The 24,954-nt window shown below is 38.0% G+C and overlaps 1 protein-coding gene across 3 annotated transcripts in view; it reads right to left on the bottom strand.

The window, feature by feature from the left end:
• DISP1 (dispatched RND transporter family member 1) overlaps positions 1-24,954 on the bottom strand; it is a 90,152-nt gene that overhangs the window by 23,240 nt on the left and 41,958 nt on the right. Inside the window, exons 2-3 of one of the 3 annotated variants that reach the window (XM_027681886.1) lie at positions 11,049-11,585; positions 1,142-1,222 (exon numbers count right to left, since the gene is read on the bottom strand). In XM_027681886.1, the coding sequence (XP_027537687.1) occupies positions 1,142-1,222; positions 11,049-11,554 (587 nt within the window). In that variant the 5' untranslated portion in view covers positions 11,555-11,585. Of the gene's footprint in view, positions 1-1,141; positions 1,223-11,048; positions 11,586-18,880; positions 18,990-24,954 lie in introns of those variants that run through there. The other 2 variants (XM_027681885.1, XM_027681884.1) reach the window with 2 other exon arrangements.

The raw sequence follows: 24,954 nt of genomic DNA, 5'->3' as shown, positions 1-24,954 counted from the left end.
AAGAAAATTGTTAAAAAGCCAATATTAGATAAACCAATTTTGCACTCTTGCTTTTCATTTAAAGATTCACCTCAGTAAAACAGGCTAAGTTGCAATAAATAGCTGTATTTACTGAAAAAAAAAAACCAACCAAAAAGAAATATAAAGACTCTCCTGTCCAAGGATTATGAGGTGTTTAACCTCAATGCTTTACTTTGCCAGAGGGAAATTATTCCCTTTGTTGGTAGATCTGGTTACCAGAAGTGATAAAAGGTAGGGTTTTGTCATTTTTACACTCATGGATAAGCTAAATCCCTACAGGATAGAACAAGATATGCATCATATTGTACATTCTCCATTAGAACATACAATACAAACTAAATCCCTGCAGAGGAAGAAAATCCACATGTTTTCAGAATGTCATTAACCCATGAGAACAATCTGAATTGCTCTTAAATATGAAGCTAGCTTTACCTGCCATATCAGATATAACACCTATGTGCTTTATCATTTTAACAATCACTACAGTCACTCAGACAACAAATCCAATGGATTAAGTTGCCAAAAAAAGTTTTTTACAAGACTTCAATTAAATTTTTTGCTGTGATGCGTAGTTTTCCTTGATTCTAACCATGAACTTTATCTAGATGTTTTTTAAACATGCAGTGTTCATTTTATTTGCTTGCACCCAGCTTTACTTGTTTAGATCTTTAAAGGAAGAATAGGGCAACCCATAGCAGAAGGATGCTGTAAAGATGACAGAAAGTTTATTTTTCTGAAAAGTTGCTTTTTTAAGGTTTTACTGAAAGCAGGAGAAATGTAACGAATATTCAGGGTTTCTTTTCTCCACATAAAATAATCCAAAAGGATTTCATTTTTTTTAATCTCTAGATTATCTGGGTGAAATGATCTGAAACTAACTGCTATTTCATCCCATTAAAATGCATGAAATGTCAATGTTGCAGCTTTGCTTAATGTTGTACACATGAATCATTTCTGCTAAGACTATTCTTTTGCATAAAATTAAGCAAAATGAAACTATGCAGACCAAAAAACAATATGCTATTTGGGAACTGTATTACAGATGTGAAATGACATTTTTATAGTTGAGATATCAAGCTTTATAAAGGTTCTTGTCTCCTTTTCTTGTATTCTTACCTACCTCTTCAGTTCCAACCGAGCATCTGCTCTATGTTCACAGCAAGTATGAGCAAATAACATTGCCTTTCTGCAAGGAAAGCAGTTGTAAGGAAGATGTTAAAAACAATAAAATCATTGTCTGAGTGATCCTTGCTCTATTTCTGATTTAAATTTAAGCATAAACGTGTATGCTTTCTGACCTACAGCACACACACTGGGTAAAACTCTACAGAGTGAGGCAGACCCTCCGTACTTAACTAAGCCAACATTTCATTCATTTCCTTTCTGCTATGAAATCAATATTAAACTTTATTAACCCACTCTGAAAAAGTAACAGGTAGTTCTGCTATCTCCCATTCACAAACTTCTGGCTCATGCCACATTACAACAGGAAAATACGTTTCCATCAAGTCATCAGAGATGGCAAAAGGTCAATGCAATCATACTGACATTCTATACGTGTGTATTTTCATTTGGAAGTCAAGCAACAGGGCTGGGAGTGATGTCCTATGAAGAGCGGTTGAGGACTTTGGGCTTGTCTAGTTTGGAAAAAAGGAGGCTAAGCAGTGACCTCATTGCTCTCTACAGCTTCTTGAGGATCTCTTCTCCCTAGGATCCGTGATGGGATGTGTGGGAATAGTTCAAAGATGAGCCAGGGGAGGTTTAGATTGGACATTTCTTTACCGAGAAGGTGGACAAACACTGGAACAGACTTCCCAGAGAGGCGGTCGATGTCCCAGACCTGTCAGCACTCAAGAGACATTTGGACAATGGCCTTAATAACATGCTTTAACTCGATGAGACCTGAATGCGCTGGGCAGCTGGGTTAGATGATCCCTGTAGGTCTCTTCCAAATGAAATAGTCTATTCTATTCTATTCTATTCTATCCTTGCATGATTTATTACATGCTAAAATTAAAACGTCTATAAATTTATATTATACAGGTGACTTGAAATTGAAATGTTCCTATAATCACCTCCAAAGCTGAGGGGGTTGTTGGTTTTTTCCCCTCTCCTTTTCCTTGCTGCTCCATATGGAAGATATAGATGCAGGAGCCCAGGATTTACTTACCAAGTCTTCAGTTCAAGATTCCTTAGAAACTCACGTTTGCAATACTGACTTTTAACGTATTCCCTCTTTCATCTTCAAAAACTGAGTAAATATTATCAATTACTAGGAAAGCTGGCTCTTTTCCTTAATAGCATCTACTTGATCTTGAACAGGAATTAAATCATCTTCTCTGTAGGAAAATCTGACAGCATATCAAAGAGCCAAGTAATACAGATCCTATAAACACTTTTCTTTTATTCTTCTTTCCCTAAACTTTTCTCCAATGAGTGTAGCCACTTTTAAACACTTCTCCAAAACTGTCAATAAGAAAATTGCCATCAAACATACTTAAGCTGGATTGTCCCAGCTTCAAATGGCATAGTTTATACACAATTTAAAGTATATACTTCTTCAAAAGGTTTAATTGAAGCTATATATATATATATATATATATATATTCCTTTAACTTCTGAAACACTAAGGGCAGGACCACATATAGCACTGCCTGGCAAGTTAAACAAAAGTTCTGAACTATTTAAGACAATTAAAAAAAGCTTAGTAAAATACCACCATGAATCATTATTTGAAAACAAGCCAACAGCTAATTTGCAGCAGACTAATATTATTTCAAGATCCTTCACAACTATAAAATCATTAGTCTTTTTTCTTTTCTTGGTAATTACAGTGAAATTAATAGATATGTTCTGGGATTTAAATGATGACTAGAGTAGTTTTCAGCATTTTTACTGGCAAAAAGTTCCTTCCTTCAAAATATTTTATTTCAAAGCTCTTTTTACTACACTTCCCAGTTGAATGGAGCAACACAAGGTCACGGTCCCATCTTGTATTTCTCTGACAGACAGGAAATTAATGTGACCCAAGAAATCACAACATACACAGAAGGAAAACTCCATTCCATGATACCAAGAAGAATGAAAGAGATGTACAAGGGTGCCTATTTTTATCACGGTATTTCTCCACAAAGGCTGAAATGAATGTTCTTATAGGCAGTAATGACTGACATTAAGCATATGTAAGTTTGACTCCAGCGTAGGGAGACTTCAGACTGTCATAAATCACACCTCAACTGGTACATGCTTCAGTCTTCCTTCCTGTGCAGATGTAAGAATTTGTGCATGTAAGTCACCATGGGGTTCATTTTTGTTCTCATTTTTGTTCATTTTGACCAGAGAGCGTGCTTCAAGATAGACTAAAAGCACTTAAAATTTCTCCAGATTATTCACCTTACTATGGGTACAAACAATAGTTTTTATCTTTCTGCATATGTTATCTCTTGTAGCAAATGAAAGTACTGTTACTTAAGCATCTTTGTTCTAAATTTAGTAAAGTATTTCACCTCAAACATATATTTCAGCGTTGAACTGCTGTTCCAACATTTGTGAATTTAGTCACTTAGAATGTCATAACTTCTAAGTGATATAAAACAAGTGTATATTCAACCCAATTAAAAGATTTAAAAGGATTTAGTATGCAATTACACAAAGAAGGCTCTTCAGCTTACACTGGCACCGATGAAAACCTGTACACACATAATGAGATATTATCATCTGTATCTTCTGACATTAAATTTGTTTTGTATGCTCAGTAAGAAGCAAGCAAAAAAAGGGAATATTCACTGAAAATTTAAGGTTTCCAGCATTGCAGCTGAGACAACAAAAAAGCACTGCAAGATTAAACAGGCTATAGAAGAGATTTGTAATCAAAACTGTTCAGCAAAAAGTTAGCAAAAGTTCATCCATTTGATGGAACAAACTAAACAGCCTACAAACTGAAAGTGTAAAGTATGAATTTTGCGGAAAGGAATCCTGTTAACATGACAGAAAATATGGGAGAAGTGGGAGAAGTGATGCATGTAAGCTCTTCTAGTCCAGTACATTCATCTATTGATGATTTTATTAGGAAAAAACCAAAACACACCCTAATTTGCAAATAGAAGGGCCAGGCTCTCTGAAATATCATCAGGATTTCTACCTATAACTTCCCTCACCTGCACTGATCTGTTAGTGGTACCACTGCATTTCTATTTTGCATTGATAGTCCAGGCTTTAGAGATTCCTTTATTCAGCAGATATCCTGCACAGATATCTCACAGCAATCTTAGTGTAGCAAAATTAATGCCAAATTACTCAGGCACCCTCTGTATTTTCCTCTTGCATTGTGTTTGGGTTTTTATTTTGTTTATGTTTTTGCTCTTCAAGCACCACTGACTAATTAAAAGCATTCACATCAATTATTATTATTTACTAGGAGATGAAGACAACATCGACATATCAGAGAGGAAGGACAAGTGATTTTGGAAGGAGTTAGAGACAGAGACAATTATAGCAACTCATAAAGAGCTTTTCAAAGTCAATGCTTCTCATTCTGCCCCTTCCCCCATCATAAAGGAAGATTGAAAACTTTTAAGTAGAATTACCCAAATCTTTCAAAACCCATCTCTTTAAGTGCTGAAAATCAGGTCACTGGCCAAACATAGTTTAGACTTTTGCTCTTTGTTGTCTACTGTTGTCTTTATTCACATTTGAACCTTACCACAACCTCCAATTGAATTAAAAGTATTTGAGAACAACTAAACATGGTCAAAACATTCCAACAAACTGCCATCATTTTGGTTGTTCTGCCATGGTGGGTTTTTTTCTAAATAAATGTATGCAAATGCTCAGTTTTAAAAGTAATTTCAAAATTTCCACCTATTAGTTCTTTTCAAGAGTGAACACAGCTGATGCTGGTTTTCCAGTCAATTTAGCACAAAAGAACGGCCCCATGCTTTTTATGGTTTCCCTCATATTATCAGCTTTACATCTTCTGAAGACGAGTTCAAAGGCCCAGCAGATTGCTGGTTATGTGCGAGGTCTTCTTTTGTTCAAGGAAAGGTGAAGGATACAGGGCACAGGAAATTCATCTTCAACCACACATGGAACCTGGAGCCTGTAAGTAGCAGGGCCTGCAGAGCAAAACATGGCCAGGCTGGTACTCAGCTGCACTCAGACCAGAGCAGGAACCTTCTAAGTATCTTTTTCCTATGGCAAAAATGCTTGATTCAAAGCAATCTGAAGTCTAGACAAATACTAACGCCTACTTAGTAAAATTAAAAGCCTGCAAAAATCCCGTGGACAGCCCAACGAATGAGGGTTGGTTTTTTTAAGTGCACTTAATATTTTTCTAGGCATGCTATTTTTAATTTGTTCAGCCACTGAATTACAAATGGCATTTTTATTTGTATTCTGGTCTCTGTGTGTCACCCCTTTGCCTTCAGCTCTAGAAAGTGCAGCATGTTGTTTGCACAGCCAGCAACGCACAATAATTATCATGGGAAGAGTAAACGAATTAATAAAAACAGAATAAACCCCTTAAATAATGACAATGGGATAATGAAAGACTAAAATAAAAATGTGTGAAAATGAGAAAGCACAGCTCAAATGGGATGGACACAAAAAATAATTTTCAAGAAAAAAAGAACCAGTTCATTTGGTCACAGGGAGAGCTCAAACAAACACAACAAAGAATGTACAACAAAGAATCCCACATTTGGACTCAGATGCATGAGATGGCTTCACATTCCCTTTCCTTTTTCTCAGCTACATCAAAATCCCCAAGTAAGCCACCGGGCTATTAATGCTGTGACACAAAAGGAAGCATCTAGTTTGTGGTTCCCATATGCCTCCAGTCTCCTTATTATGGGAAGAACTCCTATTTTGGCATAGAATAAATGGCTTAAATGAGAATATAGCCAGAATTAGTACTGTTTCCATGCAAATTAGCAATATACAGGAACTCCAGATCTACAGCACGAACCAAGAGATTTGCAACATCCTGAACACAGAATGAAATGATGGTAACAGTTTGTGCCTTTTACTTGCTAAAGTTTGATAAAACGTTTCAGAAATCTGATCTTCAGAAACCTGACCTAAAGAGCTTTTTTAAAGACACCTGTCTTTAATCTTCCTAGAGGAAGGCAGAAAGTCTCTTTTATTAACATTTTAACACGGTATATGCATACGTATTTTGTACAAATGACATTAGTACCAATTTCATATAACAAGTGAAAACAAAAATATCTTTTAATGCATCAAATAAAGCAGAAGCTAACAACTTTCAAAATGGAAAATATTAAGATAGGATAGGTTGTTTAAAAAACTCCATATAGGAGTTGTTGTGAACAGTTAATGTTGCTGAAATGAGAATATTTGAAAATATTTTATACACATGTATACATATAATCAGCTCTGCAAGCCATGCAGAATGTACTAGATAACAATTATCCTTTTCCTGGAATCAAGCAGGGAACTGTTTCATAACAAAGTCTTGTTATTAAGATTGGTATTTGGAAAGCATTCCCTTGCTTTTTGAAAAAACAAGAGATTTTTTTTTTCTGGTTCTAATCTTTATGTGAAATAACCAGAAGGAAAATACAAAATGGGAAAGAGGGAGTTGTAGTGTTCTACCCTCACTTCATAACTTTTTCATTTTTATAGATCTTCTTTTTAAAGTACTAAATGAAGTGTAAGTATTCAAGTATATCTGCAGTACTGTTTAAACAGTGTGTGGCACAGAACTCTGAGACACACCAGAACCCAGAATCCCAGAACCGCCACATAAATCCGCAATGCCAAAACAGTTCAAAAGAAGGTTTAAATCTAACTGAAAGAAAGCTGCACTATAAGTCTGGAGGTATGAATGCTTTACCAGTTTCCCGACGCTGGTTTTTGCCTTCTTTAGAATATAAATTGGTCTAGCAAGTGAAAACTAAACAGCAATTTAAACTAACTAAGCTTTGGGAGCTAAACACTCCAAACCAGGCTGGTGGGGGATGAGGAGCAATTTACATATATCCCGAAGTCTTAAATTTTAGCCAAACTAATGACTCTGTGAGGCTTTAAACAGATTTTTTGTGTGTGTTCTAGCTAGAGATGACTGTATGATCGTGGAGAGATCATCCCATATGTCCTTTTATCCTGTCTTTTTTACCACAGATAATTCAGATGTTTTTCCGAACAGTTCTCTTTACTTATCTGCTTTAGTCAAAAGCATTAACAGTATAGTCTTGAAATGTAAATAACAGTAGGTGATATAAAGCAGATCTGCTCTGAGCAAAGAGTACTTGTATGAATTTATTGGTTTGATGCTGCAAAAGAGCAAGCACCACACACACTGGCAGTCTGGAGCATTTTCCTTATCAGCAGCACCAGCAGTTCTTTCACAGCTTCCCAACCTCTTCTCCCCTACCTTTTGTCTCCGAGTCCATAGACCTGAGCTTTCTAAATTTTATCATCAAAGAGAGATTCCAAAAGAATATCAAGATTAGGAAGGATACAGGCAGCTTTTAACTGGCATTTTCCTATTAAAAACTTCCCATAAAAGTCTGAGAGAATCAATCCAATTTGGTACCAGAGACAACACCACTGTTATCCCATGCCTGCCACAATCCTGAGACAACTTACAGAATGATCTCTGCACATTCTTCCTCTTCCACTCCTATTTACATGCATACATTCCTATACAAAGAATAGATTTCAAAAAATACCAGGAAAGATTGTAAGAATTTTCTGTTTGTTTTTTTTTTTATTGTAGTGTTTAGTTCTCCTAAAATGTGCAACCCTTTATTATTTATTTTATCTTTCTTTCATCCCACTAAACATGCTGCTGGGCTGCATAGTTTTACACTTCCCTAGTGGCTCCTAACTCGGTGCTTCCAGTTGTCATGAATCAGTCTTCATGCTTTATCCACTTCTTAAGACTGACAGCCTTACTTGGTTGTTTTTCCTCATTTCTGCTCCACTTTGAAGGTTGCTGATGACTACAGAAGCAGGTGGGAGCAAAGGAGGGGAAATAACTACCCACCTTCCAGTGGCTCTAAGCTCCATAGGTTTCCTGAGATACACAAATGTGTTCTGGCAAAAAGGGTTACTTCAGCATGAGTCCTCCAAAGGAGCAGGGTAGGAAAAAAAAAATCTTCCAACAGTACTGAAAAGCACTAATCATACAATGCTCCAAAGTGGTAAGTTTAGAAATTATTTGTTAGAAAGCAAACCAAATTCCCAGACAACTGCATTTTGTTAGGGAGAGACGGTGAGAACTTCCCAGAGAGTGTTTTTGTGGTCAACATAATATGCCCACTAAAAAGAGAGGTATGAACATGTTTGCAGGAACTATTACAAAATAACATAAAAAACTTTACTCAAGATCTTCTAACCTCAGAAAAATATATAAAAATAATCAGAATCATTACAACTAACAGTTGACCTATTTTACTTACCTTAACAGTAGAATTTTTTGCCACAATCATGTCGCAAACCAATAAAAATATTTTCTTTCATGCTACAAGACTTTTTCACCAATCTAAAAAGATTACCAGCTGCCCAGACTTTCAAGTTAGGGTGTATAGATGAGGTTTCCATATAATTTAGTTTCAACTTCAAAGCTGAACCCAACTACAAAATTCCAGATCCAGTCAGCTTTAATAGGACAATTGTGGCATTATTTCAATCTGTCTTTACACACTCCAATCTGCAATGATATACAAGAGCCACATTCCTTTAATATTAGGACACTGACAAATGTTAAGCCTTGGGCTTCAAAACCTGACAAAACCTGTCGTGCTGAAACAATTGGTTACCTGCCCAGAACCGTAAGTGTCAGAGATACAGTTTGCAAAGAGTGTTCATCCACCTCTATCTAATTACATCTTTCCCCCGTTCTTAAAATTATAACAATATTTGAATGCATTTTTTAAAAATACAAAGAACCAAAATTAAATCTATTATTTTATTATTATATTATTAATTAAATTTGATGACACACTGAATTTAATTAATGTAATGTATGAGAATGTGTATTTTAAACAACCCTGCTAAAACGCACACATGTTACAAAGCTGGATAATTTCCAATGAGCCTTGTAATAAAAATATGTGGAGAATAAGCTGTTATGCAGATTATAAGCTCAAACTGCAATAAAATTGGAGTGTGGAACAAAGATCACATAAAAATATCATACACCTAAGTGTTACTCTTCTGTGTACAGAAAGTTACCTGAGCATGTAAAAAATGAATACATATTTATCACCTATTCTTTTTAGTACTCCATTGCCTTAGCTAGAAGCAAGTCCAGAAATGAAACAGCAATCATTTCATAGGGATATGCAGAGTATGCTAACACATATAGCTGGTTAAATAAGTATAGGTGCCTTAAAGGTCAGATAGCATCTTGTTTTGACTGCTAACAGTAAGACAAATCATTTACAATAAATCATCATTTATAATTTATGTACATTCATGTAGAAATGTGTACTATGGTAAGGAAGTGCAAGAAGAAAAAAACAAAACATCTCGTCTCAAGAGCCCAATCAGAGACGTTCAAGTAATCTTTGCATTTGTGAAGTGTTACAGAAAACGTTATTTTACTATATCCAGAAGAAATTTTTACTGTTCTTATTTATAGGCTAAAGAACAAAACCAGTTTATGGATTGCATTTTCTCCCTTCCTCAAGACTGTGGAATACAGATGAAGTTTAACAGTCCTGCTGCACAGGGAGAAAAACAGTGAAATCAGTGCATCCATTCTGACAGTTTGAAAAGTATGACTGACTGATTCTGTAATGGCTCGACCTTCTGCATACCTTTGCATACAAAATTATACGAGAGTTTTCATCTTTACTTGACATTTAAACAAGCATGGGGTGGAAAAAACATGTCTGATTGCAAGCAGTTCCGACAACTAAGATTTTTTCCATTTTTAAGTGGAATAACTGGCAGAAGAAAGCTGACTTGCACTTTGTATTATCATCCTTATTTTCATCTGCTTTCACCTGAAGGAAAAGAAAGCTTTATTCACTTTGACTTTTTCCACATTACATATTTTTCCCAGTCTGATATTTTCAGAAGTTTAAAATTAGTTCATATATTTCATCAAGACAGAATCATTATAACGACTGAGAAATACTTGTAGCTCAAAGTTTCAAACAAGGATGCAGATGTTGGAGAACAGGGAGAAGGTTAGCTTTTAGTACTCCAAGGAAAATTCACCCATTTTGGCCCAACTGCAACTCAGAAAAAAATAATCTTGCTTAAAATCTTCAAAGTGTCTTTCTCCAACAGGGAATTTGGTTTTCAGAAACTGTCCCTTGGATTGACTGATTTTGCCCAGGACCAGGAGGATGTAGAAGATTTTCCTTGTGTTTGCTGCTCCTTGTAGCTGGGACTACTGTCACTGGAACCCCACAGCTATCAAGTATAAAAAGGCAAGTTTGTATGAAGTGTAGAATAGAAAGGGGTAAAACCTGGAACAATCCAAAATTTCTCAATCCAAGCACAACTTCAAAGTTTAGCAGGTAACATACGCTAAAAAGGCACGGGGCAACACACTTAACCTGCTGACCTGACAAAGAAAAAACACCCAGTACACTTATGATTAGAATGTTGAATGTGCTTTAAAATGCATCTTTTTAAGGAAATGTGTGTTTTGATTAGATTATGCAAACATACCGGTTCTTTTGGTGTATTCTTAGCTATTCCTGTATTGGTTTGTTTCACACAATATAGGTGTACACTGTGTCTCGTAAAAGAGCTAATGAGCTTCCAAACAATCCTCAAGAAAAAGAAAAAAACAGCCTTTTCCCCCACCTAGAAAGAATTAATTCACTTCAGGAATATTCACGCAGCCCTGCAACACTAGTCTCCCAACTTGATTTCTTTGGGAAAAAAAAAGTTGGTAATGCATCAAAGACTAACCTGTAAAAACCACTGGGGAAGAAATTTGGTTCATCTTCCTTTTAGATCTTCTACTTTTGTAAGAAAACTAAACAATTATGGAAAAGGTTACCCATACTGAGAACTAAAAAATACTGCAATCTGCTTACCTTATCCTGGCTATGTGCTGCTGCACAGGGTGATGCTGAAAATGGTCAGGCCACTGATGGTGAAGGCAGAAGGACGGGGAAGGCTGAAGACAACAGGCAGGCTGATACACGGGGGTGTGTTTTTGGCAAATAGATGCTGAATACTCAGTGTGTGGCTGCATGCAGCACGAAGTCATGGGAGATGGTGCTGAGCTGCCAACCACTGAATTACATTCTTGCTTGCTGTTATGGCTACTTAAAGAATGATGGTACGGACAAGGGTGGCAGCATTGCGACAACATCTGCTGAGTTCTTTGGTTGTCTAAAGGCAGAAAGGATGGTTTGATTGTACCATTAAGCTGCAGGCAGCCATTTGGACTTGGTTTTGTTCTTGGTGTTTCCTTGGATGGGAGTTGTTGGACTGTGGCGTCTCCGTCATTGGCTGCAACAATACCTGTGCCAGTGGCATTTGACAAGATGCTGCCATTGCTCAGAACCACAGAGTCACTGACGTTGCTCATGGCCATGCTCCGAGTCCTCGATGGATCTGTGATGTTCCTGATGAAACAAAAAAAAGCCAAGTTTATAGAGCTGCAGGGTTTTCAGATGCTCAGAAATAACTTTAGGATAAAGTGAGTAAAGCTCTGCTCTCATCTTTGTTTTTCACAACACAGGGAAATAGAAGGGAATCACACCCACATTGACAGAGATGTTTTGAAGGACCTAAATTTGTTCAACAAAATGTTAAGAGTGAAGTTATGTAAATTTCTCAGTGCTTAAACCAAACTATGAGTCAAATGAATAGACAGTCTATGAATTTGACAGTGTCACAGCTGTGACACAGCTAACAAGTAATGGTTGAGATGCACGGGAACAGGATCATTTTGCACAAGACTAAGTTATAGCCTCTATTTATAAAAAGAGATTTTGGTATGAACTGTGTAACCATCCACACCTTGCACTGCAATTTGCCTGTGTGCTTTGAAAACCTGCAGGACACAGGACCACACAGCAGAGATTGTTTAATAATCATTTATGTGCTGGCTTCAATAACCTTCTTTCCTATCTCCAATTTCTATTGAAAATGAGGCATATTCATGTTTTTAAAGACATTCTTTTGAAATACCTTATTTAAATAAATCAAGCCACTTCAGCAGACATACCAGAATTTCTGAATAGTAGACTAAGTCTTTAGCAGGAGTGTTATGAATATCCAAAAGATAGGATACAACCACATGTTTTTCCCAAGTTTACAAAAAAATAATCCCAAGATTGAATTACTGTTGATGGAGAAGCTCTTGCTTCTGAGAGACATGTATTCTAAAGGTAGCAAAGAAATGTACTGTGTTGTAAATAAAGGCTATTAAAAGATTTTCTTCTAAAGTTTCATCTTTTTCAAGCAAAATGTAAATAAATGAGAACTATTAACACTGGAAAAGTGACCATGGCTCAGGATGAAAACTTGCGTGAGGTCCTCACAGCAGCCAATTTCTCCCGTCTTAACTATAATCTTATTTTAGTAAAATATTAAAATAACTTGGAGATCATTATTTTGCTAAATAACATGAAAAGTCAAACATCACACTCAGATAGGAGTTTGTTACCCCAGTTAGATGGGCTGGGTGAGGGAGGAGGAGAAAGAGGAAGAGGAAGAGGAAGAAAGAACACTAATTATGTACTACTTATAAGAATAAATCAACACTTCCTTAAAAACCAGAATCAGTCGATCACAACAGCTCTTTAGCTAACAATGTTACCTTTTTAATACCAAATTTAGTCAACAACATTCCAAGTCCAAATTGCAAGGTTTGCATTACAGACACTGAACTTTGTGGAAAGACACAACATACAGATTAAGGCAGATAAACAAGGAAGTTTCTAACTCATTTTCTTCCCTGATACTTTGGCTGAGTGCTTAAACCTCTAAGCCTGCCCAGCCAGCTGAGCCATTTAATTGCCTGAATGCTAATTCTGAGCAGAAAGTGCTTTGATGACAGGAATGCTACCCCTGGCAGCCCCCCGCACAGCATCTCCCCTAGACAGAGCTAAATCCTTCACTTGTGAGATGAAAATTAATCCTCTGCTATTTGTTCTAGATCATGTGCTGAGCCAGATGCCTTGGGAAATCACTTTCATTTAGATAACCACTCAGAACAGGAGAATATGCTGCTTGACAAGCATATTTTTCCCAGCCTCCAATTCCATACATTCCTGACGGGTACCCCCTCCCCTGACCCAGGCAAGTCAAGCCCATGGAGGACTTTCTGCTGAGCACAGAGAGTAAATTCAAGTGGCTGGCTGAACTTCATTTTGGTCTGAAGAGACATATTAGTTATACGAAATACCGCTGTGTTTGAACAGTCTGTTTTTTCCTTGCGCTGTAGGCAACTTCAAACCACAGTGGACAGAGAGAGAGCTGGACATCAAGGCAGAGAAGGCTCCTCTCGAGGTGTCTGGCAGCATTTTAGGAATTTCTGGCTGCTTATTTTCACATTCACTCACATAAGAGATAGGCAATGCTGTTACATTTCTGTTTCTAAATTAGTTTCACACATCCAAATCACCACTTGAAATGCTGTACACTGATCAAAGTTACCGTCTACTGGAATTACTGAAAATAAAGTATGGAGATACTGCAAACATCTAGACCTTCAAGAAGACAGACCCACCATCCTTTGGCTTTAGGCCCATAACACCTGCAGCATGCAGCAATTGAGATACCAACACGTAATTTTTAGTAGCTGTTTCAAATCACTTTATAAAGGAAACCACACATTTATGCACAAGGCAGACACGTTCCAAACAGAGATGCAAGCTGACTTGTGCCCATGGCAGCTGGGCAATCCCAACACAGACACACAGGCTTGGGCCCTTTGGTGTATCTGTGCCTCTTGAGAACACTGACATGGGAATTAATAACTTTTGTTCCAGACAGCCCAGCAGCTTCCATTTAATATGATCAAAGATAAAATGCTTTATTTTCAATGGATGTAATATCTACCCACATACCTTTTGTTTTAAACACTGTCTTCAGAAAGACTTTTTAGAACTAGTAAATTCAAAGAAAAGATCATCAGTACCACAACATATAATTCTTCCTTTGTTCTCCTGTTGAACAAGCTATTCATTAACCATTTCAAGCTATAAAAATTTTAACAGATCAAGCTGATTCTTCCTTTTTCCTAAGCCCTGAGAAACTACTGAGTTCTGTCCACTTCCATGGCATCTCTGAGCAAGGCAATGGAAGCACCTTCTTTCAATAATAAAGTAAGACAGACTACTTTGCATGCTAAGGTAGCCATCTGATTAAGTATTTCATTCAGTCATAGCTAAGAAGAACTGGGACTCAATTCTCTAGAATGTGAGCTGGGCTGTACATTTTCATTTGGTTCAGTAGCTTTTCTTTTTTTAAAGAAATGCAAGACAGTTATGTAATTTAACAAGTCTAATATCATCTGAGTTCGGTTTCATTCGCGTTTAAGGGTATTAAAAATTCTGTAGAGTGGTACTTCATTTGTGTCACGCTCTACAGAAGTGACTGCAAATCCACTGACAGCAAAACTTCACCTGCAGCTGTCACACTAAAATATATTCTTAGATTACGTTTTTATCTCTCTGTTGTATTTTGTCTCCTCTGCCACAACTGCAGTGAGTGGGAACTTCCTGAGAGATTTAACAATGACCTAAGGAAACAGTTAATCGAGAATCTTTCCTTTAGAGGATGAGCAAATAAGTCAGTTAAAATGCAACAACTAAAAGCACAGTCAGATTTTAATAAGAAGTGGGCATGGGAAATCAAAGAACATGTTCATAATGAAAAAAACCTAAAAATAAGAATCTTTGACAATGCAGTCTTTGGGAAGTCTGTATTCTTTCAATGTTTATTTTTGCTGCATTCCTCAGACTGCTTTAGGATTTGGTATTCTCCAATAAGGTGGGGTTTTCACTTATGAGAATTTAAATCTGAAAGCTCTGGAGCAGTTGGACAGGTATTCTGAATAATGAGAAAACACAGTTTTTAATGCAGGCAGCCCAACTTAATAGAAGACTAAATATAATCAGAAAAAGTGTTAACCTACATGTTTAATACATCCCACTTAGGTACCCACCTCTCTAGATGGACACAAGGTATTTTAAACATGATCATCTCTTTAGAAATTATGCCAGCTGGACTGCTAAGGGAAGAAAATTAGAATCATCTTTAATTACTGTGTGCTTGATAAGAGTAAGTGCTCAGAAAGCACTTCAGCCACGCAGTTCAAAACAACAGCTCGGAAGAGCGTTGTATCTGGAAAGTACCATGGTCTGCAAAGGCAACATTACTTCGTGACGGTTTTATGGAGTAATCCATCTATTATTTGTGGAGCTAACAATGAACGCAGCTTACCCAGCAGACATCTGCCAACTGCATTGCAAGCCCTTGAGGAAATAAAGTAATGCTGTGCCACACTGAAACTATGTAGGATTTGGTGCTGCCCAACTAGCGTGTTCTTTTTAGAGTTGGATTAAGTTCACCTGTTCCTTTGGCTGCAACTGAAAGAATTTTTCTTTGATTTAAGTTTCTTTTTAAAAAAAACAAAACGCCAGACTTAAAACAACATTGGTTCAACAAATCCCATCTGGACTCATTGGGAATGATAGAAGTGCAAATCCAAGAGGGAATGACGTAGTGGAAACCCAGTATACTAGTACAGATAATTTATAGATCTTTAGAAGATGACAAACGGCCAAGTGCTGAGGATTGCTTTAACCATATAGGAAAAAAACCCAAAAACCAAAATCTGTACCTTGCACAAAACCAAAAGTAATCTGTTATAAAACTTTACATTTTTCATTTAAGGTAGGACAAAACTCAAATTTCATTTAAAAGTTATCTAAAGCCTTTCATCTGTAGTCGGCATTGCACTACTCAGCCAGCTGGACCAGTCCAGGTTTTATGGACTTTGCAGATCTGTCAGCTACAAAGCACCATGGTTCTGAGATAAACACGATATGTGAAGTAACAAAAACATCTTTTTATGTTAGAATTTCATCAAAACCAGCCAGATCCTAGAAGCAGTGCATTTTTGAAATAAGAAACATTTAACAATCCCTGCACTACCTGTCAGCCTCATTCTGGATGAAATATTATAGTGGCCCTGTAGTCCCTTAAGACACTAAAGTTTTTAAATGTGGGAAATGGGTTACATGGTCTCACAATCTGTAAACTCAGTTTAATCCTCTCCAGACTTTGCTTGCTGTGCCAGCCAGTGCACAGCAACTCTCAAGGAGGGTTTTCTCCTCCTTCACATTACCAAAATTCTTTGTATCTTTGCTTTTTCTCAGTCGTCTCAGGAGTAACAGGTGGTGCCTGGTGTTTGATACCGGGCTTTATGGGAGATGTCTAGTTATCTATCATTGCAATGGTCTTTAGCAAGTCAAACAGCTTTTTAATGTTTTATGGTTGTTGATCTCCATTTTGGCTCTCAGCTAGACATTTTTCAAATTCTCCAGCTCTTACTCCAGTGCTATCATATGTGGTGCTTGGTTTCTCTCAATACCCCAATTCTTGCTTTTCCATTTCAGCTGTTAACCACCAGGTCTTCTCTGAAAAGCTTTCACTGTACAAAATACAGACACTTCCCAGAACAAGCCAAGCCTGTCTTTTCCTTCCCCCCCCAGGTATTTTAAGTATATGAAATATATGTATTTCAGCTTCTAGAAGAGTCCTGAATTCTTATTTTATTAGCACGATTCTAGTTTTCTTCCCTTATTAGAAGTTTACCTGATACATTTATTAATGCAGCCAGTTCACTTTGAGGATTGATACAATGTAGCTCCTATTTTTGAGAAATTCCATTATGCTCAGTTTATTTTCTGCACAGTCTATAAATACTCGCTTTATCAACTAATGTTGTCCTATTAACAAGCAGATTTTCAGCAATCTAAGTACTTGTACCATAAGGTTAGAAGACAATTATGAAGCAGAAGATGTTTGTAGAAGGGGAATTTCCCCTCCTCCAAGTGTTTTGAGAGGCAGCTATCCCTGCCATCTGCCTACACAGCCTGTGAGGTTGAGCTGTCCCTTCCCGAACCTGAGACACCATGAGCTCATTTCCTGTGTCGCAGGCTGGCTTGGGAACTGCAATTCCTGTGACAGGGAGTTTCCAGATGTCACCATGCCAGGACCACAGCTCATGTACAGCTGGGCACTGGCAAACCAGCACTGCCAAGCTGGCACATGAACTGACCCACCAGCGACAGCTGTGGGGTGAGGGAGCTGGGAGAGACTGCAAAGGGTGGGAAAACCAGTATTCTTCAGTCCTTCAGAAATAGATTTTGCTTTTCTTTTAAGCTAAAGTTAGTTTTCCTGGCACAGGCAGCAAAACAACAGCAGACCATTTCTAAAAATCATTTGCAGGGCTCTGACTAAAGAAATCGATTGCAATGCTTTACCTACAAAACCTTTCCAAAATCAAAATTTACAATAAATATAATTAAACTATAGGTAGATGCAACAACAAAGAGACCTGAATTCTTTTCCAGACTTTTTGTATGATCCTAAAGTTTTATTTAAAAAACCCCAAACAAAAAAAACCAAAAAGACCCCCGAAGCATATCTATGTAGGGAAAATGGAAAAAAAAATGTATTAAGAAAGTCCAAAAAAGCTTCAAATACTCTGAGTTTTGGAATGAGATATAGCTACAAGCAGAAATGATTGGAACCATACCACTTCAAGAAAAAATGTGCATAGTTCTGGAAAACAGGTATATCTCAGCACAGTTTAGGAGCACAGAAAGCTGTTAAAATAACCCCCAAACACTGCTTACAACTGCCACACTGTCATCGCACCAAATCTTATTTACACAATTTACTGACTTTCCATTACCATAGGAAAGACATTTAAATTTTTGTAATTGCAAATATTCTGATCAAAAATAGCTCTAATCCTGCTTACACAGAGGGGGAGGGAAACCAAAATATGTCTCCTTCTGGATGCAAGAAGAGTTACTTGCATTGAAAGTTCCACAGGTTCTTACTTCATCACGCTGTGGGATTAACATTTAAATTATTACAGCTGCAAAGGGACACAAAAGCAACAAACACTCTTCAGGATACAGCCCCAGCTCTACCTACCATCACCACGACTATATCAGCATTACATAAAAGGTTAAGAAACCTCTCAACCATCTGCTTAGAATCAGATTTTTTGTTTTCTATCCAAATTTAAAAGCTATGTTTGAACATCTTTAAAGAATTGTTACTAATAATAGCACTTTTCTTCACATTTTAACAGAACTACTAACATAATTTCACAATTACTGTATATTAAAAAAAGCAGTGAGAATGTCAGGGCACATCAGGCAGGTATACATCAGCAGTCACACCTATTTGATAAATACAGGGCATTCTTTGCATTTAGCGACAGAAAACACAGCAAAGCAGTTTTACATTGGCAGTCCAGCAATAATTTTCTTTGAAAGCTTCATTTCCCAAGCATGAGTTGGTTTTAAGTCTCCCATTTGCTGAGCCGCGCTCCGAAGGTCAAATGATAAACCTCCTATACCACTTTTATCACAGCGCATCTGTTTAAAGAGCCGGATCTGGAGTCGGGGGGCGCTTTGCTTTTCTCACCGCGCTCTTCAGCGCTAGCACGGTCCTGGGCTAAGCTCTCCGGCACTTCTACCCGGCTGCAGTCTTTCACAAGCCCAGGAGTCTACTTGCGCTACTAAGTAGCATTGGCAGCGTAAATAAACTGAAGGCACGCACTAAGTTAAACCTGCACCCACCAAGTTAAACCTACATCCTCACGCTTTCTGAGCGCACGGCCACGTCCAAAGCGACCGGACGGGACGCACCTCTCGACACTCACCAGCCGCTCGCCGGAGCAGATCGGCAGGAAGGAGGTGGCAGCCCCCTCTCGATCCAGGTATCCCACGGCTACGCTCCCGCTCCTCCACAGCCGGACCCGCTCCGCCGCTCGCCCCCACAGTGGCCGCAGGCGGGGAGCGCAGCTCGGGCAGAGCCGGTCGGGGCCGTGCCGGGAGCCGGGCCGGGCCGCCCCTCCCCGCGGCAGGTCACGGCGCTGGCAGCGCCCGACGGCTCCTCCCTGCGCCGCTCCTGCTGCCGCGGGAGTCCCGGGGCCGCTCCCGCCCTCGGTCCCAGCCCCCTCGGGTCTGGTTTGGCGGAGGCTGGTGGGGGATCTGAGCCCAGCGCTGCAGCTTCACCTGCCGGCGCCCACCGCGGCGCTGCGACCCGCGGGCTCCTCGTCAGGCTTCCGAGCACACGCCTACGTGGAAAGTACAAGTGGCATCACCTTGCCACCAATATATTTGGAAGGGGAAAGAGCTGAGGAAAGCGGGAGACCGAAAACAGCACCGAGGGTCATCTGGAGTGCTTTTCAAACTCATTCCAGCACTCACTAGCTCCCAGCAATGGCTTGTCCCCGAGCCCCAAGCTCTTCCTTCATCAGGCATTTCTTACAAAATATTGCTCTGTGGCTACAAATCTCTAACAGACCTCCAACAATAATAAAAAAACCACAACAGGATAAAGGTGTTTTTACCCCACCAGATTTCATGGTATTTGTACCTAAAGAAGCATCTTCCACACCTGAGCACTTGAAGACCGGATAGTTCAAAAGTTACCATCTCCACATACTTCTCAGATACATTTCTATAAGACTTATTATAAATACAAACTTAATTATTAAAGACGATGCAAAAAGCTGAAAACTCCATGGTCACAATCCAAAAAGCTGACAGGCTTTTAGAAATGCTCTCCTTCCCCTCTGCTGAAAGGAGCTCTGATTTCAGGATCAAGTTGAAGTGGCTGGAGCAAAAGGAATTTCTCATCTATAAGCATCTTTACTCTTTGTAAAGCAAACAAATCTAACCAAAGGAAACACTGAGGCTCAGTTTCCCTTAGTGTGACCTTAGAATTATGCATCCCAATTCTGGTCCACGTTTTCACACATGGCAGCTCTTCCTAGTCATTGGATAAGGTCTTTAGCAGGTGGTGAGAAACCGTGCTGCTTCCCCACTTTTAAGGGGAAACTTTTTTTTTTTAAACCAGTCTTCCTTGACTTTCTCATTGAGCTTCAACTGGAAAATTTCACTGGCATCAGTTGCCTTGTCTCATCTCCCCCACACTCTCCATCCTATTTAAAACATCGTTTTTCTCACATTAATGGATTCTTTAACAGAAAACTTGATTTTATTGTAAGGTAGAGCCATTCACTGCCAACAATCCAGGATAGTTCTTATATAAGAAACTCAAATATATTTATCGAGCAAAAGAGCACCACCACAAAGCAGGTAACTTTCAACCATAATTCAAAATGAATACAGCACTACAATAGTGTTCACTTTCTGAATATGTGAAATGCATAATATATCCTGGGAGCATCAGAAGAATAATCTCAAAGTTACTTTTCCAAAGTGACACAATTCCACATATTTTTGACAAACATATCTACTAATAAAAGTATTTCTTAAATGTGTAAATATTACTGTGCATCAGTTCACTGCAGATACTGTATCCCTTGTATTTGCTAACCACCTCAAAGAAGTGACAAGAGGCACATAATATTTGCTCAGTGCTTTTATATCTAGAAGGAAAAGTACTATAAAAATCTAAAGGATTAGTCTATTAAAACTCTTTGATTATATGTACTGCAGAAAATAATTTCTTATTACATAAATTTACTGCAGATACTTTGTTCCAAAGAACAACCGTAAAATGAATGTATAATGTATGTTCATAGGTTATGCTTAATAAAATTATTCCTGTCCAAATGGGATTTAAATAGTGTATCATATATTTGAATTACAGACTCATGGTCGATTATTCCCTCTACAGTGTCTGAAAACCAAACTCAACACCAAGAGCTAAGAAACCTTTCCCCCACGCTACACTCCAGCCTTGCAGAGATGCAGTTGTGCAGTGTCCCACCAGCACATTCCTAGTATGGACACTTCCATCATACATCCTTTAACATCCCCTTCTGCATCATACTTAAATGCAACATCAGACAAATGCTGACTTTTTTATTTGCAAGTGATTAGGAAATAAATTGAGCTCTGCACCATATGGAGTGCAGGTACAGGAAAACTGGGGGAAGGTGGGAAAGGATGGAAGAATTTTGACCGATTCAAGGCAGACCAGGGACGTCAAATTTGATCGTGGAAGCCTGCAGAAGAGAAATAACACTCTGCTCTATTCACTGCCTGGAAATGCATCTACACAGAGAATCTGCAGGATATCTGCATTACTAATTCAGCCCTGGTTTAAGTCAATATGATGCTCCATGCATCAGGAAGTTCCACCTACCTATGGATCTACCAATACATTTTACAAGTGATAGAATTTCTGTCATACAACAAACTCTCAAAGTTTTGCTACACAGTAAAGAGACAATAAGCAGAATAAAATTTGACTATTATGCCATCTTTAAAAACTATTAGTTTTTAGATTTTGTGGATGACTCAAAAATTTGTGATTTTAACTTCAACCCCTTGAAGACAGACACACTGCTCTGGGTAAACAAAAGTACTTTTCATGTTCTGATCAGAGAAAAATTCTTTAAACTTAGTTATCATAAGAGATGGTTTGCCCATTTTTCTATCATGGTGGTTTGGTTCTTTTTTAACTGAGATTTTAAAATAACATTTTTCATGGTATGCTTAACAAACAAAATCAAGTACTAGTAAAAATACCAATAGAGTTCCCAGAACTCTATATGCAATACTTAGGAAAATAGTAAATAGTGTTATGATGATAACCATGTTGGATATTCAAAGGAACTACAGCCTGTATAATATATAAGAAGATGAGCCTAAAAAACCCCAAAGCTTGTATTTACAGAGCAGGGCTGACACACTGTGTTGTAATGCATCAAGTTTAACCACTCTCTCTCCTCCAATAAGACCCAAAGAGCTGCAATTACTTGGCCATGACCCTTTCGTAGCCTCTCCTAAACTGGAGACACCAGGCAATGCCAGTGTCAGTCACTTCTCCCACCTTTGGCTGCCCATGATCAAGAGCTGCCACCTTTGCACCGCTGTAGGTGCAGCTGTGCCCTGTACTTTCTCTTAGCTGGATGCCTTCACCTGCCCTTCTGAGCTTAATATGATATTAACCACGGCTTTTTCTCATCACAGTGTCACTCTCTTCAAGATTAAAAGAGAGATTCAGAAGAAGCTGAAAGACTTCAACAGTGTTGGATGTTAATAAGAGAGCTGGCAGAAGTCTGGGGTTTTCTGGGGACAAATTCATGCTGAAGGACTAAGCAAGTCCTCAGGGAAGAAGCCCAGAGGCTTCTGAAATCCTTGAAGGCCAGACAGAGGGGACCAGAGGTGCTGTAGGAATTCTGCTGAATTGCTAATGAACTGGGGAGAGCAAGGGAGTATGGAATAAAAGAGCCAATTAGAGGTTAAAATGACAAAATGAGTTCTGCACGTGGCACATGTACTCTGCACGTATTTTATTATAGCTACACTGAATTTTTATTACAATTCCTATCCACCTACAGAATTTCCTGGCTGGTGTTTCTTTTTCTTGGACGCAATATTCTCTGTTGCCTCTTACATGCTACAGCCCAGTACTTGCAGCAGGCAATTTACCAAATGCCATTTAAAATAAACAATGTAGCAGGAGAAATATGGTAGGGACCGACCATTCATTTACTACTTTTCATACTAAAGTATATTTTTGTGCAGCACTTGAAGTATTACTAAGATAACAGCACCTATTTTAATTATTTAGAGGCACAGAGGGCACATGCTGGGATCTTCCAGATTCTAGCAGCACATGGGATGTGCCAGCACAGTATTGAGGAAGTGATTTGGGCTGAGTCAGCTTGATCCATCAGAGATTATTAGGTCTACCATCAGAGATTATTAGACTGCCACAGATTGTCACACCTGACAATTTTGCAGAGGTATCCAAAAGTGCCTACATGGGACTCCCACATGCTCCTCCATCCAGAAACATGAGGTGAAGACACGAACAGGCTAATCTGAGACTGTAGCCACACAGATTGGAGTTGTCTTCTCCTAGACATAAACTGAGCCTGAAAAGAGAACGGCTGTGTTTGTAAGGAAATGGAGAAGGAAACTTTCAAAACTGGCATCAGGGAGCCTCTGAGCATTGGAGTTAATTCACAATGTAAGTTACCCATCCAGAGACAAAAGAGAATATTGTAAAATATACACCCAAAAGCACCTAGCAATGAAAAACTGGTACTTAGATGTGTGGGTTTATTTATTTGAGATACAGGATGAAGAAAAGGAAGTTAATTAAAGATATTAAATACAAAAACTAACATCCTCTTACATTGGTATTCTTCTATACACTCTTTTTTCTTCCCGTTGAAGTGGAGAAGACAGACCTTCTTATAAACATAGCTTGTAATATGAGCAAAACTGATTCAGTATCATTATATGTCTAAGGCAGAAGCCTTAAGTATTGAGTCCTCCATTTTCAGACTCCACAAGGATGAAATACTGTCTGATCAATAGATGACGTGAATTGACTGTCCTTCTCCAGCTTCCACTCACCCAGACTTCACCACAAAATCTTCCATAATTGATAACCTTGAGAAAGGCTGAGAATTAAGTGACTTTGCAGGCTGAAAAATCTTTAAGCCTTGCAAAGCAGTTTTTTCTCCAGCACTAGTGACAGGGGAAATGTTAAGACATGCTCACTCTATTCAGGTGGGGTTTTTCACTGTTGTTTTTTTGTTTAGTTTCTTTGGCATTTTGGGGGGTTTTAGGAGTAGTTTTTTTCTTTGCTTGTTTTTTTTTCCTTTTCTTTTTTTTTTTTTGGTGGTGGGTTTTTTTTTGGGGAGGGTTGGGTTTTTTTGGTTTTGTTTTTTTTTTTTAAGATAAGCAAATGACTTCTGGCTTGGATTTGGAAAATTTAAACTCTCCACATGACATTAAATAAAACAGATACCAACACATTCTTTTTAATATTCTGGAAACTGGACATTTAAAGTCACATCATCTCAGATAACACCAAAGGTTGAAGCACAGAAATAAATTTCTGGGCGCAAAAGAGGGTCTTTCATTGTTCATGAGGTGCCTAGAACAATGTGCTCTCAGTCCCTAGTGTAATTAAAGAGTCAGTTCAGTATGAATCTGTAAACAAATACAGCCTGATTCTAAACTATTTCCTTTATTGATTTCTTTAAAAAGCTCTCGAAATATGATAATGACATTTTACAGCCTTGCCCCCACCTCCCCCAACTGCAACAAGACACTAGCAGTATTTATCTAACTTTTTTCATTGAGATCCTGAGATTTTAAATCAGATCATGTGAAGGTTGAGTTTTATGACATATAAGACTGTCTTATTTTGTCTACTTACAGAGCATAAATACATAAATTCAATGATTTTTTCAGTGGAGATCTAATAGACAAAACCCTTTTATCTTCCATGTTTCCAAACCACATGTACTCTGAACTGAAATGCGTATCTGAGGCTCCACAGTAACTGAAGTCCCACATCACACAAAAGTCTTGAAAAGCTATTAAGTTTTAAAATTCCCCACACTGGATGAAATTATTTACATTACTAAAATAAAAACCAAAGTTGTGTATTAATCATGAAAAACAGAAGAAAATATCAGATTTAATAATCTGCAAAAATGCTTTAATAAGGAAAGTTTATAAGACAGTTTTATTGGCATCTCAAATAGTTTTCAAATACTAATATCAAGAAAACTTGTTAAAAATACAAATAAATTTGGAAGCAGAACTGCGTATCTATACTTCTGATTTATCTACAGCTTACAATGTTTTGAAGGATTTTTTAATAGCTTGTCTTCAGCTATAAAAGTTTCATTCTCTAAGCAGAGTGCTCCAATAATAAGTTACATTAAAATGCAGCTGCATAAACATGTTTACACACAGTTACATTTTCTCATTCACATTCCTTTCTCAC

This window comes from Neopelma chrysocephalum, unplaced genomic scaffold (genome assembly GCF_003984885.1).
Source record: "Neopelma chrysocephalum unplaced genomic scaffold, ASM398488v2 Primary Assembly neopelma1_61b, whole genome shotgun sequence".
In the NCBI taxonomy this organism is placed as follows: Eukaryota; Metazoa; Chordata; class Aves; order Passeriformes; family Pipridae; genus Neopelma; species Neopelma chrysocephalum.
The sequence above is the reverse complement of the archived record's forward strand: the minus strand, read 5'-3'. Positions and strand labels throughout refer to the sequence as shown.